This window comes from Cydia splendana, chromosome 10 (genome assembly GCF_910591565.1).
Source record: "Cydia splendana chromosome 10, ilCydSple1.2, whole genome shotgun sequence".
Taxonomy (NCBI): domain Eukaryota; kingdom Metazoa; phylum Arthropoda; class Insecta; order Lepidoptera; family Tortricidae; genus Cydia; species Cydia splendana.
In genome coordinates, this window is record NC_085969.1 from 12045450 (window position 1) to 12063904 (window position 18455).

Below are 18455 nucleotides of genomic sequence, written 5' to 3' on the forward strand. Positions count from 1 at the left end.
GGCACCTTAGGCTGGTCCAGAAAATGCATTTATAGGTCTACTAACAGATACAGATACAGATATAGCACTAAATAGAGACGAGTGGAGGAAGAGGGGGGAGGCCTTTGCCCAGCAGTGGGACACAGTGGGCTCTGAATAATATAGGTCTACTAAAAGTTTCGTGGTTTTCGAGATAATCGCACTTTTCTAATTTTGTTTCCTTGTTTCACTGTAATGATCGTTTAGGCCACAAATAAAAGATTTTTTACCTTCTGTTTTTTGAAAAATATTCTCAAATAGACCTACTAACCGATAGGCAGTACAGTTTTTTTTTTTTTTTATGTCTTTCCCCTCTTGTGTGTATTGGCAGGAGGGATTTTGCCAATGACGACGTTTTAAGACGTACTACGCACGATAAGAATGTTCGGTGAATAATTTTGATTTGGTGATAGGAATTGTGCTGGGAACCTAAAACAAAAACATTTATTGTTATGGACATCACAGACAACACATGACATATGTACAGTTTATTAGAAAAAGAGCGGGAAAGGCGATAGTTTTGACAGTTAGGCAGCATGCCAACATAAGGAGAAAAATAAGAGATGGACAATAGATATAAGATGACAAGTATTATAGAAAGAGTAGAGCAAGTAAAGCCGTTAAAGTTTTTAGTATTATTTTCTTGTATGTGTTTAAGAATAATTCCAGTGATGGGAGGATCCATGAGAACCAGAAGCGTTTGAAAATTGATAGGCCGCGGAATATTTTTCGGTAAAACATCATATAAAGAGTGGTTAAGTCTGTTGCAAGAAAAGAAAATGTGTTCTGTCGTTCCTTCGTCAAGACCGCACTCGCATAAAGAGCTATCCCGCACCCTAATTTTTGCGAGGAATACAGGAGTGCATACGTGACCCAAACGAAGCCGGCAAAGTGTAGACGTGGCCCATTTACATGCAGAGCGAAAACGGAAGAACCATGGTTTATGAGGTATAATTGGCTGTATATTTCCGTAGTGTTTTCCTACATGTCGTCTAGAGGAATCCCATAATTGTTGCCAATCGTCTCTTAAGTCACGGCGAGCTTTAATCATTAAGTCAGATGCGAGAACCATGTTGTGAGTCTCCGGTCCATTGAGAGTGGCCTGCTTGGCCCACATGTCAGCATCCTCATTGCCGTTAATCCCACAGTGACCCGGAATCCATACTAATGTTACCTGTAAGCCTATTTCTTCACATCTGTACAGTAATTGTTTAAGTTTCAGGATGAATGGGGAAATCATTTTCATTTTGAGCTGGTTACCAGATACGGCTTGGAGGCAGCTTTTGGCATCAGAGAAAATGATAACTTTGGGAATTTTGTGAGACTCAACATATGCAACTGCTTCCATTAAGGCAATTGATTCCCCAGTGAAGACGGAGGACTGTGAAGGACATTTATATGATAAAAGAATGCGGTATCTAGGGATCCAGATTGCTGCTCCCACACAGCTATTGAGGTTCAATTTTGATGCATCTGTGTAGATTGGTAAGTAATCTGGCCATTTTTCTAATTCTTTGTTTAATTTAATATTAGCTCCTAGATCATTTTTATTGATATTAAAATCTAAAATTACATTTGGGCGGAAAGTTAAGCAATTATATTCAAATTCAAATATTGGATTTTTGTCGGTGCTATAAAGTAAGGAAGGGAGGTTTTCAATTTTTCTGAAGCTGTTAATGAATCTTGGTGTTTGTTTATGAGTCCAATATGCATTTACAGATACCAAAGATGAGAGAGCCTGTAAGCGAGGAATGAGGGGGTGGCTGGATATTGAACATGCCCTCAAAACATATCGGTCTGCAAGGAGTTGCCTGCGGAGACAAAGAGGAGGATCCACACACTCCACCTGCATGCCATTCTTTGGTGAGGATCTCATGGCACCAAGGATTATCTGAAGACATTTGGCTTGGATAGCATCTAGTTTCTTGAGAGCTACTTTATTGCATGGTTCTAGAACAAATGTACCATAGTCCATTTGGCTACGAATTACGGCATTGTAAACAAGTTTTTGGCAGTAGGGATGAGCACCCCACCAGACCCCAGAAAGGGATCGGAGCACATTAATGCCTTTTTCACACTTGTCAATGACATGCTTTAAATGTGGAACACCAGTCATTTTGGAGTCAAAAATAACACCCAGAAATTTTACACTGCTGCTGTTGGGAATAATCTGGTCTTCATATTGAAGAATAATATTAGGAATGGTATGGCGGCGCGTAAAAGTGACTGTGCAACATTTGGAGGGTGAAAGTGAAAGACCATGCTCATCCAACCAGTCTTTGAGGTACACCAGGGCCTCATTCAATCTAGAAGACGCTTCATCTAAATTGTGAACTGCGGTATAGACAACCAAGTCATCGGCATATTGCAGGATGTTGCAGAAGGGGAGGACAGATTGCTCAACATCAAATGTATAAAGGTTATATAAAAGAGGGCTGAGAACGGAGCCTTGGGGGAGGCCTTGCCATACTGTTAAAGGTGGGTAGAAGGTATTCCCAGTTCTAATTTTAATGGTTCTTCCCATGAACAGTCTGCAGACAATTTGTACAATTCTCGCAGGTATGCTCAGCTGTAGCAGTTTTGCTCTGAGCAGAGAGAGTTGCACATTGTCGTAAGCAGATGAGATATCTAGGAAGCACCCAACAAGTTGCTGCTTCTTAGAGAGGGCCAGTCTAATATCAGAAGTTAAAATGGTTAAGCTGTCCAAGGTACTTCTTCCCTTGCGGAATCCAAATTGGGTATTAGCTAGAATTCCTTTATTCTCAACCAACCATTCCACTCTGTTCTTCACCAAGTGTTCAAAAATCTTTCCTATTGTTGCAGATAATGCGATAGGGCGGTAGGAAGATGCTTGGCGAGGATCTTTGCCTGGCTTCAAGATTGGGATTACTACTTGGGACTTCCAATCCTCAGGGACTTCGCCAGACATGAAGAACAAATTGAAGAGTTTTAGAAGGTGGTCTTTGGAAGGGGGGCTCAATTTTTGGATGAAGCAATACGGAATTCCATCTTCTCCAGGTGAGCTGTTACGGAGACCGGTTAGAACCATGTCAAGTTCTGAGATAGAAAAGGGGTTGTCTAATGGAACTAGATGTGAAGCGGAAACTGGATTTATACACCACTCTTCTGGGACAGATGGAGGGGCCAGTTTGTTTGCAAATTCTTCCAGCCAGGTAGAAGGATCGCAAGATGATGAGGGATCGGACTTAAAAGATCCTCGAAATTTTTTGATATTTCTCCAAACCAGTGAAGATGGGGTTCTGGGATTAAGGCTTTCGCAAAATCCTTTCCATCCCTTCTTTTTTGTTTTGTTAAGAAGGCGTTTGGTTTGGGCAGAGATTTTTTTAAAAGAAGTAAAATCTGCAGTGAGTCCAGTCAAATTATACCTCCGTTCTGCATCGTCTCTCTCCTTAACTGCTGCAGTGCAGTCCGAATTCCACCAAGGTGGAGATGGTAATTTAGAACTAGAAGGTTTTTTCTTAGGAATATGATTATCAGCTGCTTCTAGAATTATAGATTTAAACAAGGAATACTTTTCAAGGGGACTTATTACATGATCTAATACTTTTAATTTATCCTCAACTTGAGCTGAGTAATTGGGCCAATCAGCCTTATCAAGCTTATATTTTAAAAGAGGTTCCGGAGATGGAAGAGGCGATACTGAAGATGGCTTAGAAATTATTATAGGAAAGTGATCACTTCCGAAAGATTGATTTAGAACCTGATAGGAGAGCAGACTAGAAAGATTAGGAGAGCAAGCAGACAGATCTAAGACCGACTTGGGGTTCTGGCCAGGGTATACTCGGTGAGTGGGAGTACCATCATTAATTATTATTACATTGATATCATCAAACAGGTCAATGAGAAATGAGGAGAAAGAACTCCAAGAGGTTCACTGTATGAAGAACCCCAAGAGGTGTTATGGCAGTTAAAATCGCCTAGGATCAGAAGGGGATGAGAGACAGAAAAAAAGAGAGTAGAGAGATCAGGAATTAAATTTAAATTTGGATGAGGAATGTAAACCGATATAATATTTATTCCCATGACGTTAGCGGCGACAGCGTTAATTTCATTCGAGTGGGGGGGAAGATGAATTTGTGTGAAGGGATATTTCCTATTAATCAGTAATGCACTACCTGCACGGCCGTCATTGCGGTCATCTCGGAGGCATGAGAACCCAGAGATCTTAAAACGGGATCCAGGTCTCAGCCATGTCTCCGAGATGGCCGCAACCGTCACAGAGTGCTCATTGATTAAGTTGATCAAATCAGATTTTTTTTGATTTACACTACGACTATTCCACTGTAGGATATTGGCCATAGGGACCTTTGATTGAAGCTAGTTCTTTTCTGATGGCAGCAAGATGATGGGCAACGTTGTTCGGTATACAGTCGCTAATCATGGCGACCCAGTTCTGCATTAGAGCTAACATAAGTGACACACTGTTGTCATTAGAGGGCTCGGTATCAAAGGGAGGAAGCGAAAGAGCGTGTCCATTTGGCAGTTGAGAAGAGGGAGTAGAAATTATATTTTGGTGTGCAACGCGGTCATAACCGGGGGACAGAAGTGTCCTAGGTCGAACGGGTCGGTATATAGTCTGGCGGCGGGATTGAGAAGCAATTGATACGGCTTGTGAACCAGAGGGAGCCAAATCGGAAGAGAGAGAGTGACGAGGGGCTTCTGGAGCTACGGGGCTGAACATGGTATTTGTAACATCAGAGTAGGTTTTCCGAACGGTAGGAGTACGTGCCGCAGCCTCCTGATAAGAAATATTTTGTTCTGACATTAACAGTTTAATCGCTTTTTGTCTACCAAATTCTGGGCAGGATTTATCTGTGGCGACGTGGCGACCTGTGCAGAAAAGGCAGGAAATATGTTCCGGAGCAATGTTGCAGGTTTCACCGGGGTGTTTTTTGGCACATTTGAAGCACCGCGCGTCTGATCTGCATTGTGTTTGAATGTAACCAAATCGCAGACATTTCCGGCACTGAATAGTTGGCAGCACATATACTTCCACATTTAGTGATGTGTAGAATGCATAAATCTTAGCTGGTAAATTTTGTCCTTCGACTGTGACAACCACAGATTGGGTCGGGACCCATGATGGTGGACTGCCTTCTTTGAGGACCTTGCGCTGAAGGCGGCGAGCTTTTAAAATTTTGCCAGTTCCCTCTTTTAAATCAGTAGCCGAGACAAACTCCTCCATTGACCATTCTACTGGGACTCCGCGAACAAGACCCATGCGGGACACGTGGTATGACGGAATCGACGCTGTTAAGTTATTGCGAGCTAAACAGGGGTTTTCAGTTAGCTTATTGGCAGCATCTGCCGATTTGCATTCGACCGCAACGCGATTACGACCAAGAGACTTGATGCCATCTTTTTTGATGTCCGGAACACTGTCCTTCGCGAAAATTTGTCCTATTCTGATGGGTTGGAGAGAGGACCCCGCATTAGGAGATTCAGTTACTCGTGAGATATGAACTATAAATGGGCCACTATCTTTGGTGTCGTACTTACGTGTTTCGTTATCAAGGTCGGGGTGTTTATATAAAGTGGAAATAGATGCATTGCTGATGTCACCCTGTGTTGGTCTTTTTTCATGTGGTTCACGGGACAAGTCGGTTGGTGTCAATTCCAGAGATTTAGCGTTTCTTTTCCTTGTTTGAGTGTCAATATCCATTGCATCAGAATCGTTCGTCAAATCCATGGAATTGCCACCACCGGGGTCCGGCGGCTTCTCCTTCTCATGTCCTGACATCCCTGCTTTATTGACTCTCAGGTCAGGAGATTTGTATGTATTACAGTTTAGAAATAACTAATGTTGTTAATAAACCGTCACCAAGTATACGTAAGGAAGGAAAGTAATAATAAAGGATAATAACCTAAAAACCGTACAGACTCACTCAATGCGCTTCTGTCCTATCGGCAGTACAGTTTTTCCATAGCCAAGGTGTATTTTTAGAAGACCTTAATCCAAAAAATGACATTGTGGTCTCAAGAAGTCTGATCGCTTGTGGTGAAAAAACTTTCTTAAAAATAGTTTATCTAATACTGATTCTAAAATGGTATCACACATGCTATTTACATTTTCACAAACAAAGATATGGCCTAGATGGTGATTAAAGTGTAGTATGGTGCTAATTAGTAAAAAAGACAGAAAAGTTCGATTATCTCGAAAACCACGAAACTTTTACTAGACCTATAAATGCATTTTCTGGACCAGCCTAAGGTGGCTGTCGATGGTTAGAAGGTTGTCCATTAATTACTGGGCACCCTGTATACTTTCTCAATATTGCATTTGGAAGTTAAAATTCACAAATTCCTAACTAGAGAAATTATGATGCATTTGTAACATAAAATCACAACAAAATGCAACGATAACTATATGTACGAGTATATACATATGTATACTTACACACATTTACGCTGCACACTTACATGCAAATTATATAGTATATATCTAGCTAGCGATAGCTTCAGCATAGGTATTTAAGAAATTGTATTTTGTATTCCTTTATTCCTAAGTTTTTAACGTTGGTGGACTTGGTGGTTAAAACTCAAACAATGTTGCCCTGTATCAAATCTCAGATGAAGATAAGAAGAAACAGGTACTTAGGTAAGTATCGAAAAACTTTTAGGATTCTCTTTAAATCCTTGTCCGGTTTCCTTATCACAATGAAGTGACCTACCTTTCAATTTTTCCCTTAACAAAAACCAGTTTTACGAGTTATTTTTGTAGTATTTTATCGATAAGTTACGATGCGCAAGTGAAATTCTAATATCATACTTCACGAGCGCCACTTTGACAAATAATATTATTCCTTATCGCATGATACCACTCTAGCTCGTCGCAAAAGGCACCTTTTGTATGTATAAATGGACTTCCAATGTTGGGTGAATATTTTCGTAAATTTTCTATGTCAATAAAATCAGCTCGGTAAGCAAATGCAGCCTGGAGCGTTCTATATAGGATGAAAAATAGACTGTCGGAAGCGGGCAGATATGAAATTTATGAAGTGCATTGCAGACATATTAAATAATAGCTCGCGGGATCACTGATTCCAGCTCTATCCGGTAACAAAAAACCATGAGGGTATTTTACCAAGTACCTTGTATGTTTAAATAAAATTGTTCGCCGAAATACGAGTATCAATTTATCATAATATAGTGGCTGATACTCATTGACATATTCTAGTCTTATTAATCTTTGAAGTTATGAATTCTTCATTTAAGTTCTAATTTCATAATACATGTTTACATGAAAAGTGTAGGTAGGTACCCTGTTTCATTGCATAATATACTCATACTACAGTTTAGAAACCTGACTTACTAAATAATAAGTTATAAATGGATTGAAACTAAATTCTAAATAAAAATCATAACATTCATAGAAGGACAATATATGAGCTTATGAATCACATGTTTTAGTGGAAAAGTTCTAACGAACACAAACTATAACAAAATATATTCGCGATAAACCCGGTATTAAAACGTTTTAATAAAGTTCTAACGAACCGTGAAAACGATAGCAATGCATAATTTAGCTCTATCAGGATTTAAAATAAAAGTTAAACGTATATCAAACGTTGAATCTACGCGTCAAAGAATGCCGGTAGCGCCTGTCTGTAACTCGGCAATGTTTTCGTCGTTGTCGATTTTTAACAGCCGTCAAAGTAATTTGTGTACAACAATGCCCGTATTGACAAGGCTTGGTTTTATGGAGAATCTCTTTTACTTCCAAAAACTGTGTGTCTATTGATTTCGTTCCATTTTATTGAAATGCATTTGAAATAAATTCATTCACGTTGTATTGCAGTTTATTCAGTCATACAGTGGGAAATAAAGGTCCCTATGTCTAAGGAGTCTAATTTTACTCTATGTACCCGGACATTTTCTATTTAAAGTTTTACCTTTAGGTTAGGATTTGGTTAGGATTGGGATTTTTTATATTATTTACACTCGTTTTAAGACATATTCGACAAACATGTCAGTTTGTCATTCATCTGCCTAGAGTCTGTGCGGAAAAAGAAGAGTCGTGGATTATATGGGAACCAATACATTCTACGACTCTTCTCTTTCCGCACAGACTCTATAGATCACAAGTTACCGTAGGGTAAAAGTGGGATACATGCCCCGGGGGTATAGTTGCCTTGATTGCAATTACTCTAGTTTCGCGAACTAAATAAATATTATTTTATTTATCTATCGACAGACTCTGCAACTACCTACTCCCATATAGGGGATAGTTGTCCCAAAATTTAGAGGTCCGCAATAATCGCCAATACTCTGGAAGTAACAAAGATAATGTTTATTACTTTCATAAAATTGAAGATAATACACCTAAGTACCTACCCGTTTTACAAATAAGGCATCTTGCTTTTTGTACTAAGAGATAACAAGTAATTTCAAAAAGTGGGGCATGTAGCATCTATCCCACTTTTACCCTACCTATCATGAGGCCGATTAAGATTTAACAAATTGTTACAGTTTTGATCTTGTTTTGATACGACGAAAGTCCTGCGTAAGTTGCGCCCAATCCAATCACTAAGACGATCGTCAAAGTCGTGCCAATACAATTGTTTATAATAAAATATCTTATTATAAGTGATGAGTTTTATTGGGCTTAATGGCTCACAACAGACAATCGACGACACATAGATAATACAAAATCAGGACGAACGGAGGGACTCGTTCGAATACGCTAACATTAATAATCACGTTCGGAAACATCTCCCTTTCTCAAAACAAGATACAACATAGTCTCTTAGATGACGTGGTTGTGTCTTAGCCCGCCCACTGCGGCGCACGGCCTCTTCAGGTTCCATCGGTGGATGTTGTTCTCTGATTGGTGGCTGAACCACTAGAGGGTTAGTATTCTGGTTCTCTTCCACTAATTCAAAGCCAGTAAACTCTGGTTCTCTATCGTGCAGTGGTTGGTGATCTGGGACCTGTGTCTGACTAGGGTGACCACCATCTATAGTGTCCCCACTGTAAGGCTTTATGTGAACTCTACTTCTTCTGTATGCTTTATCATTTACCTGCACTATGTACGATCTTTTATCTAGTTTCTTCATGATGATACCAAAACTCCATCTCTTATCAATCTCGGGCTGAAGTTGAGTAACAACATTCTGTCCTACCTGTAACTCTGGCAGCTCAGCACATTTTTTATCACATTCCCGTTTTATCTTCTCTTTTCTTTCTTTTATTTTAACTGGAATATCAGGAATTATGTTTGGCTTTAAATGTCTTAACAGGCAATGAAGTCCAGAACGTGTTCTTCTAGAAAATAATTTCTGAGAGGGACTGGTATTGTCCATTTCTATAGGAACATTACGCTGATGAAGTAAACTGTACCATAAATCTTGTTAGGTTTCTAGGCTGTTAAGTACTAGCTTCTTTGCAATTTTCACAGTAGCTTCGGCTTTTCCAATTGTCTCTGGATGATGTGGTGATGTTGTAACATGCTCGAAATTCCACTTATCTGCAAATTTCTTAAATGACTCATTGGCAAAATTAGTTGCATTGTCTGTGCATACTCTCTGAGGAACACCATGTCGAGCAAAGTTTTTCTTACAGATGGATATGATTTCGTTAGCTGATAAATTAGAAATTTTGTCTAATTCGAAAAAATCTGAGTAATGATCTATAGTGACCAAAAACTTTAGATCTCCCACACTAAACACATCCATGGATACATATTGGAAAGGGTAAGCCGGTATGTCATGACAAATTAGAGGCAGTTTTTGTTGTGACGGAGCATGTGCCATACAAAATGTACATTTCTCAACGTATTCTTTTATTTCACCCGACATTCCAGGCCAGAAAATATTTCCCTTTGCTAAACGAAGGGTACTAGCAACTCCGTGGTGACTGACATGAACTCTTTGCATCATCTCTGCTCTTAACGCTTCTGGAATCAAAACCTGGTTATTTCTGAAGATGAGCCCATCTGATGTGGACAGTTCATGTTTAAATTTGTATAAAATCTTGACCTCTGCTGGCATGTCTGATATGTATCTGGGGAATCCGTTAATAATATATTCACTTAACTGTAGGCAAAGTGTGTCTTTTATGGACTCTTCTTTGATTTTTTCTAAGAGTTTATCTGTAATCTTTAATTATTTTAAACTTGAAATTTTGCTTATCAGTTTATAAACTTTTTTTTCCTTAATTTTATTTTCCAGATCATAAGTGTCACATACCTCTGTCACTGGAGCTCTGGATAGGGCATCTGCTACAACATTTTCTTTCCCTTGAATGAATTGTAACTGTACATTATATTTTTGTAGTGTGAGTAGCATCATTTGTAGTCTTTTTGGAGCTTCAATCAGTGGTTTATTTGCAATATTAATTAATGGTCTGTGATCTGTCTTGACAATAATTCTACCCCGCCTTCTTGCCCGCTACATATTGATTAAATCGGATGCAAGCAAACACCACTGCTAACATTTCTTTCTCTATTTGAGCATATTTCTTTTCTGTCTTTGTCAAACATCTAGATGCAAAAGCTATTACCTGATTGTTCTGATACATTGCCGCACCCAAGCCATATTCACTGGCATCACATTCTAAAACCACTTCTTTATTTACATCAAAATACTGCAATGTAGGTAAATCACTAACTTTCTTTTTTAACATATTAAACTCTTTATCTTCTGCTTCAGACCAGACAAAATCCACATCTTTTCTCGTTAACCTCCTAAGATGCGTAGCTTGAATACTGAGATTATTTATGAATCTGCTAAGGTATCCAACCATTCCCAGAAAACGTAAAACATCCTTACTAGATGTTGGAGTAGGCATGTTGTTAATAGCCTCTACCTTAGATTTGTCTACCTTTAGACCTTCATTGGTTAACATATGTCCATAAAATTTCACTGACGTTCTTAGCAGATTGACTTTGTCTTTATTCAACTTAAAATTTATTTCTCTTAACCTTATTAGTAATTTTTCAAATTTAATATTATGATCCAACACGGCTTCTTCAACCGTCTCTCCAAAATTAAAATATCATCGGCTATAATCTCAATGCCTTTTAGATCCTTAAGGAGACTGGTGAGTTGTTGCTGGAAGATCTCTGGCGATGAACAGAGCCCGAACGGGAGACGGAGCCACCTGTTACGACCAAACGGAGTCCAAAATGTAGTCAGTTTACTACTGTTCTCAGTAAGACGGCACTGCCAGAATCCTTTATTAGCATCTACAGTGCTGAAAACCTTTGCTTTACTGAGCTCAGGCAACATCTCATCTAGAGTAGTGAATTGGAAGTTTGGTTTCTTTAAAGCTTTGTTTAACGGAATAGGGTCTAAACATAATCAGAATTTTGAATCACGACTAACAATCAATATGTTATTTACCCAATCTGTGTGCTGCGTCTCCTTTACTATGATGCCATCAGCTTCTAGTTGTTCCAGTTCCATTCTTAATTTTTATTTTAGTGCAACTGGGACTCGACGTGCAGGCTGAATCCGGGCCGGAACTGATTCATCCAGCTCTAATGACACTTCACCTGGGAGGCTGCCATAACCCTCAAAGACATCTTCATAGTGTTTCATTATTTGCTCTGCACTAGAACAATCCAGCTCTGTTGATACTTCATCACAGTATTGAATAAAGCCCAGAGCTACACAAGCTTTCTCTGATAAAAGCGGTTCATGTTTTACATTAACAATGTGAAAGTTTAATTTATAATCCTTATTCTTTCTGGTGACTATGAAGGATGCATTTCCATAATTAATGATGGGAGAGCCGTTAAAAGCTTTCAGCTTTTTTACTGGTGGAGTCAATGCCAATAAATCCTTTTGACCCGTTAACTTTTTATAATATTCTGCTCCCATCACGCAAACTGCAGCTCCTGTGTCCAAAGCACAGTATATTTTCTGTTTTTTCTCACCAATATGGAACAACAGTGGTGCCTCAACATGACCTGACTCTTCATTGTGCCTCACCTCCGCTATGATTACACTGTCATCAGAGTCTTCTTGTAATTCTTTTACCGTTCCACGCTTCTTACAAACCTTTTTAAAATGGTTTCGGCCCCCACATTCTTCACAACGCTGTCCCCAGGCTGGGCATACTTTCTTTCGATACCTCCACAGAATTTACACTTTTTAGGTGTGTCCTTATCCAGCTTTAGATTTTTTTTGTTAATCTTGTTGACCTCTTCAGATTTTTTTAGATCTGCAACTAGTGCAGCAGCACCCTCCGAAGCACGACAGATATTGATGGCTGTTTCTAAAGTTAGGTCTTGCTGTTTTAGCAACTCTTTTATCACTTCGCCATCTTTTATTCCCACCACAATTCTGTGTCTCAAAATCTCTTCCTCAAACTCTTTATAATCGCATCTTTTAGCCAATTTCTTCAGAGCCAGTAAATACTCGTCAAAGCTTTCTTCATTCTGGTTTTTGATATTGAACAAGTACCTCGAGTATATTACATTTGTTTTTTGAAATATGACCTTTTCCATTTTTGCTAATATTTCATTTTGACTCTTCTTCTCTATCTCAGACAAGCCAAAATCCATATATTTTTTCATGGCTTTGCTACCGATTGCGCTGAGGAGAAGGCCAGCTTTTGTTTCATCTTTTTCGGTACTCCAACTATTCATTCCGGTAGCAAGGCAATAATCTTTCCAGCGGCTCTTGAAAAAGGTAAGATTTTCATAAGGATCGCCATCATCTACTTCTAAAGGTTGTGGCCAGGGCCCGGACACGCGGCTTTTAACATCCGGCGATGTGACATTTTTTACTTGCTCTTGTAGCATGAGCATTTGTTGCTGCATCACGGCTACCAATTGTGACTGCTGCTCAAGAAGTTTCTTATATTCTTCTGCTTCCATTTTTATTTACCACTTCTACACCATGTTTATAATAAAATATCTTATTATACGTGGTGAGTTTTATTGGGCTTAATGGCTCACAACAGACAATCGACGACACATAGATAATACAAAATCAGGACGAACGGAGGGACTCGTTCGAATACGCTAACATTAATAATCACGTTCGGAAACAACAATATCAAAACCAAAATACATTGCTAAATCGGCCTCCGTGTCCCTTGTCATCTTTGACACTTCCGACCTTTCGGTCCAATTATTTCGGCTAAAATGTAACATACTGAATACTCGTTTCCGATATTTTAAAGAAATTGTTATATTTAAGAATACCTACACAATCAACCGCTAACAGTAGGAATATGGGTAACCTAAATATAAGCAAACGTGCCAAGTTTGTTAACAATAATCTATTAACTAACAAAAGGTAACCTACCTTCTTCTTCCTCGCGTTATCCCGGCATTTTGCCACGGCTCATGAGAACCATGGGGTCCGCTTGACAACTAATCCCATGATTTGACGTAGGCACTAGTTTTTACGAAAGCGACTGCCGTGCCGATCTGACCTTCCAACCCAGAGGGAAACTAGCCCTTATTGGGATTAGTCCAGTTTCCTCACTATGTTTTCCTTCACCGAAAAGCGACTGGCAAATATCAAATGATATTTCGTACATACGCTCCGAAAAACTCATTGGTACGAACCGGGGTTTGAACCCGCGACCTCCGGATTGAAAGTCGCACGCTCTTACAGCTAGGCCACCAGAACTTTAAAAATGTAACCTACCATAACTACAATATTGTTAAGCCTCTCCTGAAAAGTAGCTGTTTTGCAGATGCTACATTTTCTGCTTTAAATTGAAATAAATTCAAGTTTGTAACAATACTAATTCTCACGACGCGCGGGCTCGAATACTTTCTCGCTCGCACAGTACTGCGTCACACCGGCCAGCCACCGAGGAGCACCGAGCGCGCACGACGATCGCCGACCGGACCGAATAAAAGCCGCAGTCCGCGCCGCATCAGATCATTCAGCTAGCGACTGCCTTAGCGATAGGTACACCTCTGTCCTTTGGCGAGTCTCAATGGGTCGGGAGTTCGATAGCCACTTGCAGTCTTCTCCCTGACCTCCTTAGGTTTAGCTAGTGCCTTGGCGATAGGTTCCCGACTGTCCCTTGGCAATTTGCATCGGTAGCAGGCGTGCTCAACCTTGCCGTCTGTTATTCGATATTACGTAGATAGGAAGTAACCAGTTTTGTATGAACCCATAAATGTATGCACCTATATGTATAAGTTTTCATAGTCAATAAAAGTATCGTTGACATTGGCGTTTGAGTGAAACTCCCACCTACCCTACAATTGGCGCCCAACGAAATAACTACCCACTCTATTGGAAGATTAAGTTGCATCTACCCTACATTATTTTTCTCAAAGTACCCTACGTAAAGTACATATAAAATGGCTGAAGGAGATACAAATAAGGAGGTAGACGGCGAAACATCTACAAAGAAGGCAGTTTCAAATCAATCAAAGGGTAAAAAGGCTGAGGAATCACAATCAGTGCCTTCGATACATATGACGGAAGATCAGTTTACGGAGTTATTAAAACGTCTTCCTACGATGTCTGCGAAGAGTTTTGTTAAATGTACGATCCAATTTCAAGGCGAACATGACCGCAGTAAAGTCGAAGAGTTCATTAATGGGGTCAAGTTGTACAAGGAAATGGAAAAGATAAGTGACGACGATGCCTTGACGGGTCTGCCATTGTTGCTGAAGGGTAAAGCAAGTGATTGGTGGCTTGGGGTACGTGCCGAGATCAAGACTTGGGCAGCAGCGCTTAAAGCTATCTCCGCCGCATTTTCACCACAAAAGCAACCTCACGACATCTATATGGATATATTTGCGACACCCCAAGGGAAGGACGAAGGTATAGATGATTTCCTATGCCGGAAGCGCCTCCTACTCGGTGCATTGCCACCCAAGAGACATAAGGAAGAGGAGCAGATCGACCTTATTTACGGTTTGTTAAAGTTGGAACTCAGGAAGCGGATAGCTCGCTCTGACATAAAAACGTTTGCCGAGTTAACAGAGAAAGCTCGCCACCAAGAAGCTTTGAGAAAATTCAAGCCGACGAGCACTTCTACTGACAAAGTGGACAAACCAGGTACATCAGCTGCCTCACAACCTACACGTACGTTCATAAAGACTAACCTTACCAGATGTTTATTCTGTGCTAAGAAGGGACATACTTTAGAAGTGTGCCGCAAGCGCCTGGCAAAACTTAAGAGCAATGGTACCGAGGAGAGTGACGTTGCTAAGCCGGCAGTGACTTGCTATGGATGTGGTGCGCCTGGAGTATTCAGAAGCAAGTGTTCAACGTGCAACAGTAAAGAAACTCCACCGAAAGAGGTAGCATTCTACACAATAGAAATTACGAGGGAAGATCAGGTCAAGCTACCTACTATTGAAGTAAAAGTTTTGGGCGAAATGGGCTACGCGTATATGGACACTGCTGCGCGTACAAGTGTAGCTGGAGAGCATTTGTACAAACTAATGAGGGACAAAGGCGTACAATTTTGTTCCCAGGTAGCCATAATAAGGTTGGCAGATGGTACTGTCAAAATGAGGCAAATCCTAACTGTGACTACTGAAATACTGCTCGGGAACAGGGTGAAACCAATTACCTTTACAATAATGCCAGATGCCATTGAAAATCGCACCTTATTGGGTATTGACTTCCTAGAAACGGCAGGCATAGTATTGAGCCCGCCTCAGAGAGCATGGAATTTCATAGATAAGCCTGCAGAAGCTTTCCCATTCCTGCAGTTAATGAACCACATACAGATTCCTTTGTCGAAGGATGCGAAGCAACTAACCTTCACTGAACCAGCCAATGAAAAGGAGCCGCTGCCCGTTCTGTTGAAGGCTGCGAAGCAACTTACCTTCACCGAACCGGCCAATGTAAACGAGCCGCTGCCCGATTTCCTCTCTTGGGCACGCGAGTTGAAGTTATTATCTCCATTACCGGCTACGCCATCACCGCAACGTGACACCGAGGCCGACGTGTCACCGCCGAAGTTACCGCGTTGGCAACTGATCAAAATGCCAACCCCGCCGCGTCCAGTTCGACCACGTGAACCGGCGGACAACGAGTCTCAAGTCGACCCACGTATTGATTATATACCAATAAATCCAACTTCATTGTATTGTATTGATATTTTATTACAACCAAATGAGGGCCATTCCCTGTCTGATGATGAAATACCTAAATTTAATGAGTTGTTAGTCGAGTATAGCGACATTTTTTCTAAAGAGGGAGATCCAACTACTTACACCGAACATAAGATAGATACAGGGGATTCCCAACCCATAGCAGTCAAACCATATAGGCTGTCTCCAGTCAGACAACAACAGCTTAAAGTAAAGTTAGACGAAATGATTAGCAATGATATCATAGAGGAATGCGACTCACCTTGGTCTGCACCAGTCATTTTAGTTCCAAAGGGGACAGACGACGTAAGGGTTTGTGTAGACTACAGGAAGCTAAATGAGGTAACCGTACCAGACAGATACCCTTTACCCCGCATCGACGACTTGATCCATCAAGCTAAAGCGATGCCATACATGACCACTATAGACTTGCAGTCTGGATATTGGCAAATAAAAGTACATGAAGCTGATCAAGATAAAACTAGTTTCATATGTCCATTTGGAATGTACAGGTTTAAACGAATGGCGTTTGGGTTACGAAATGCGCCTGCCACCTTTCAAAGACTGATGGACAAATTCATCCTAGGCCTACGCGCGGAATGTGTTTTATGTTACCTAGATGATTTAATTATCAGATCAAGTTCATTTGCCCAGCATCTGCAAGATCTCCGTGAAGTATTTGAGAAACTGAGAATCTATAATTTAAGGGCAAACAGACAAAAATGTAGATTTGGATGCACAGAGATAAAATATCTCGGTCATTTGATAGTACCGGAAGGGATTAAAACTAATCCAGAAAAGATTACCGCAATAGTGGATAGGCCGCAACCTAAGAATCTGAAACAATTGATTTCTTTTTTACAAACGGCGTCATGGTACAGAAGATTTATTCAGAACTTCGCTGAGATAGCAAGACCGTTAACCAACTTAACAAAAAAGAAAGTTCCGTGGAAATGGGCTAACGAGCAGCAAGATGCATATGAAACACTGAAAAATGCTCTTACTACGTCACCAATCCTGAAACAAGCCGATTTTGAGCTGCCATTTACTATAAAAACTGATGCCAGTAATTATGCCATCGGAGCAGCTTTACTCCAGGGGGAGGGTCATGATGAACACCCGATTGAGTACGCAAGTCGCTTGTTGAATTCGGCAGAACAAAACTACACGGTTACGGAGAAAGAAGCTCTTGCTATTGTTTGGGCAGTAGCACGCTTCCGAGGCTATATAGAAGGCACAAAGTTCATTACAATCACTGACCATCAACCGTTGAAATGGTTGTTAAATTTAAAATCACCAACAGGCCGTCTTGCTAGATGGGCTTTGCAATTACAACCTTACAATTTCGAGATAAAATATTGTCCGGGGAAAGCTAATATCTTAGCTGACAGCTTATCCCGACCACCATGTGAAGAACATACTGAAGCCTGTGAAATATGTCAGGTCGAAATAGATCTGCCACAGAGAAATGAAACAAACGTTCGTGAAGAGCAAGAAAAAGACGGAGATATAAAGAAAATAATAAATGCCTTAGAAAATGAATCACAATCAGAAGATTACATTCAATGGTCGAGAAGAGGTTATATGCTTCATAATAAAGTCTTATACCGATTCACACCAGATCAAGAAGACGAAAACGCTAAATTAGTCGTTCCCAGGCATGAGATCCCAAAGTTATTAAAAACATTTCACGACTCACCAATCGCTGGCCATCTTGGAGTAGATAGAACCATAAAACGCATTGAGAATAACTTCTTTTGGCAAGGATTACGCAAGGATGTCACAAAATACATAAAAACATGTACTGAATGTCAAAGGTACAAACCATCCAATCAGAAACCAAGTGGTTTGTTCCAATCCACCGCCATAAATCAAAGATTTGAAGTACTATCAATCGATTTATTTGGACCGCTACTAAGAGGAGAAAAAGGAGAAAAATGGATTTTCATTATTGAAGACACAGCTTCGCGATGGGTGGAACTATTTGCCTTAACTGAGGCTACGGCGAAGCAATGCGCCTTGACTTTACTTAACGAAGTTTTTCTGCGATACGGGCTACCCCGCAGAATAACCAGTGACAACGGTACTCAATTCGTATCAGCAGTCATGCAACAATTGTTATATTGTTTAGACATTAACCATATCTTAAGTCCTGTTTATCATCCAGAACCCAATATAGTAGAACGCAAAAACAGAGACTTAAAATGCCAAATTGCAATCATGGTCCAAAACAAACACAACTTGTGGCCTCAAACTTTACCTGCCATACGTTTCTCAATGAACTCAGCATATATTCAGAGCACTGGTTATACAGCTGCCCACCTGACCTTCGGAAGAGAGATGAGAACACCATATGAAATTTCTCACAATTTTAGTGAAATAGTACAAT

General features: G+C 40.3%; 1 protein-coding gene and 1 long non-coding RNA gene across 2 annotated transcripts; both read left to right on the forward strand.

The window, feature by feature from the left end:
* Window positions 1–658: 658 nt before the first annotated feature.
* LOC134794280 (uncharacterized) lies at window positions 659–3890 on the forward strand. The gene is made up of 3 exons (XR_010144655.1): window positions 659–966; window positions 1235–1503; window positions 1738–3890. It is a non-coding gene; the product is annotated as an uncharacterized LOC134794280 (long non-coding RNA).
* A 9872-nt stretch (window positions 3891–13762) lies between these two features.
* LOC134794569 (uncharacterized) lies at window positions 13763–16757 on the forward strand. The gene is made up of 2 exons (XM_063766378.1): window positions 13763–16025; window positions 16702–16757. Exons 1-2 carry the CDS (start codon window positions 14315–14317, stop codon window positions 16755–16757), a joined length of 1767 nt encoding a protein of 588 aa, XP_063622448.1. The 5' UTR covers window positions 13763–14314.
* The last annotated feature ends 1698 nt before the right edge of the window (window positions 16758–18455 follow it).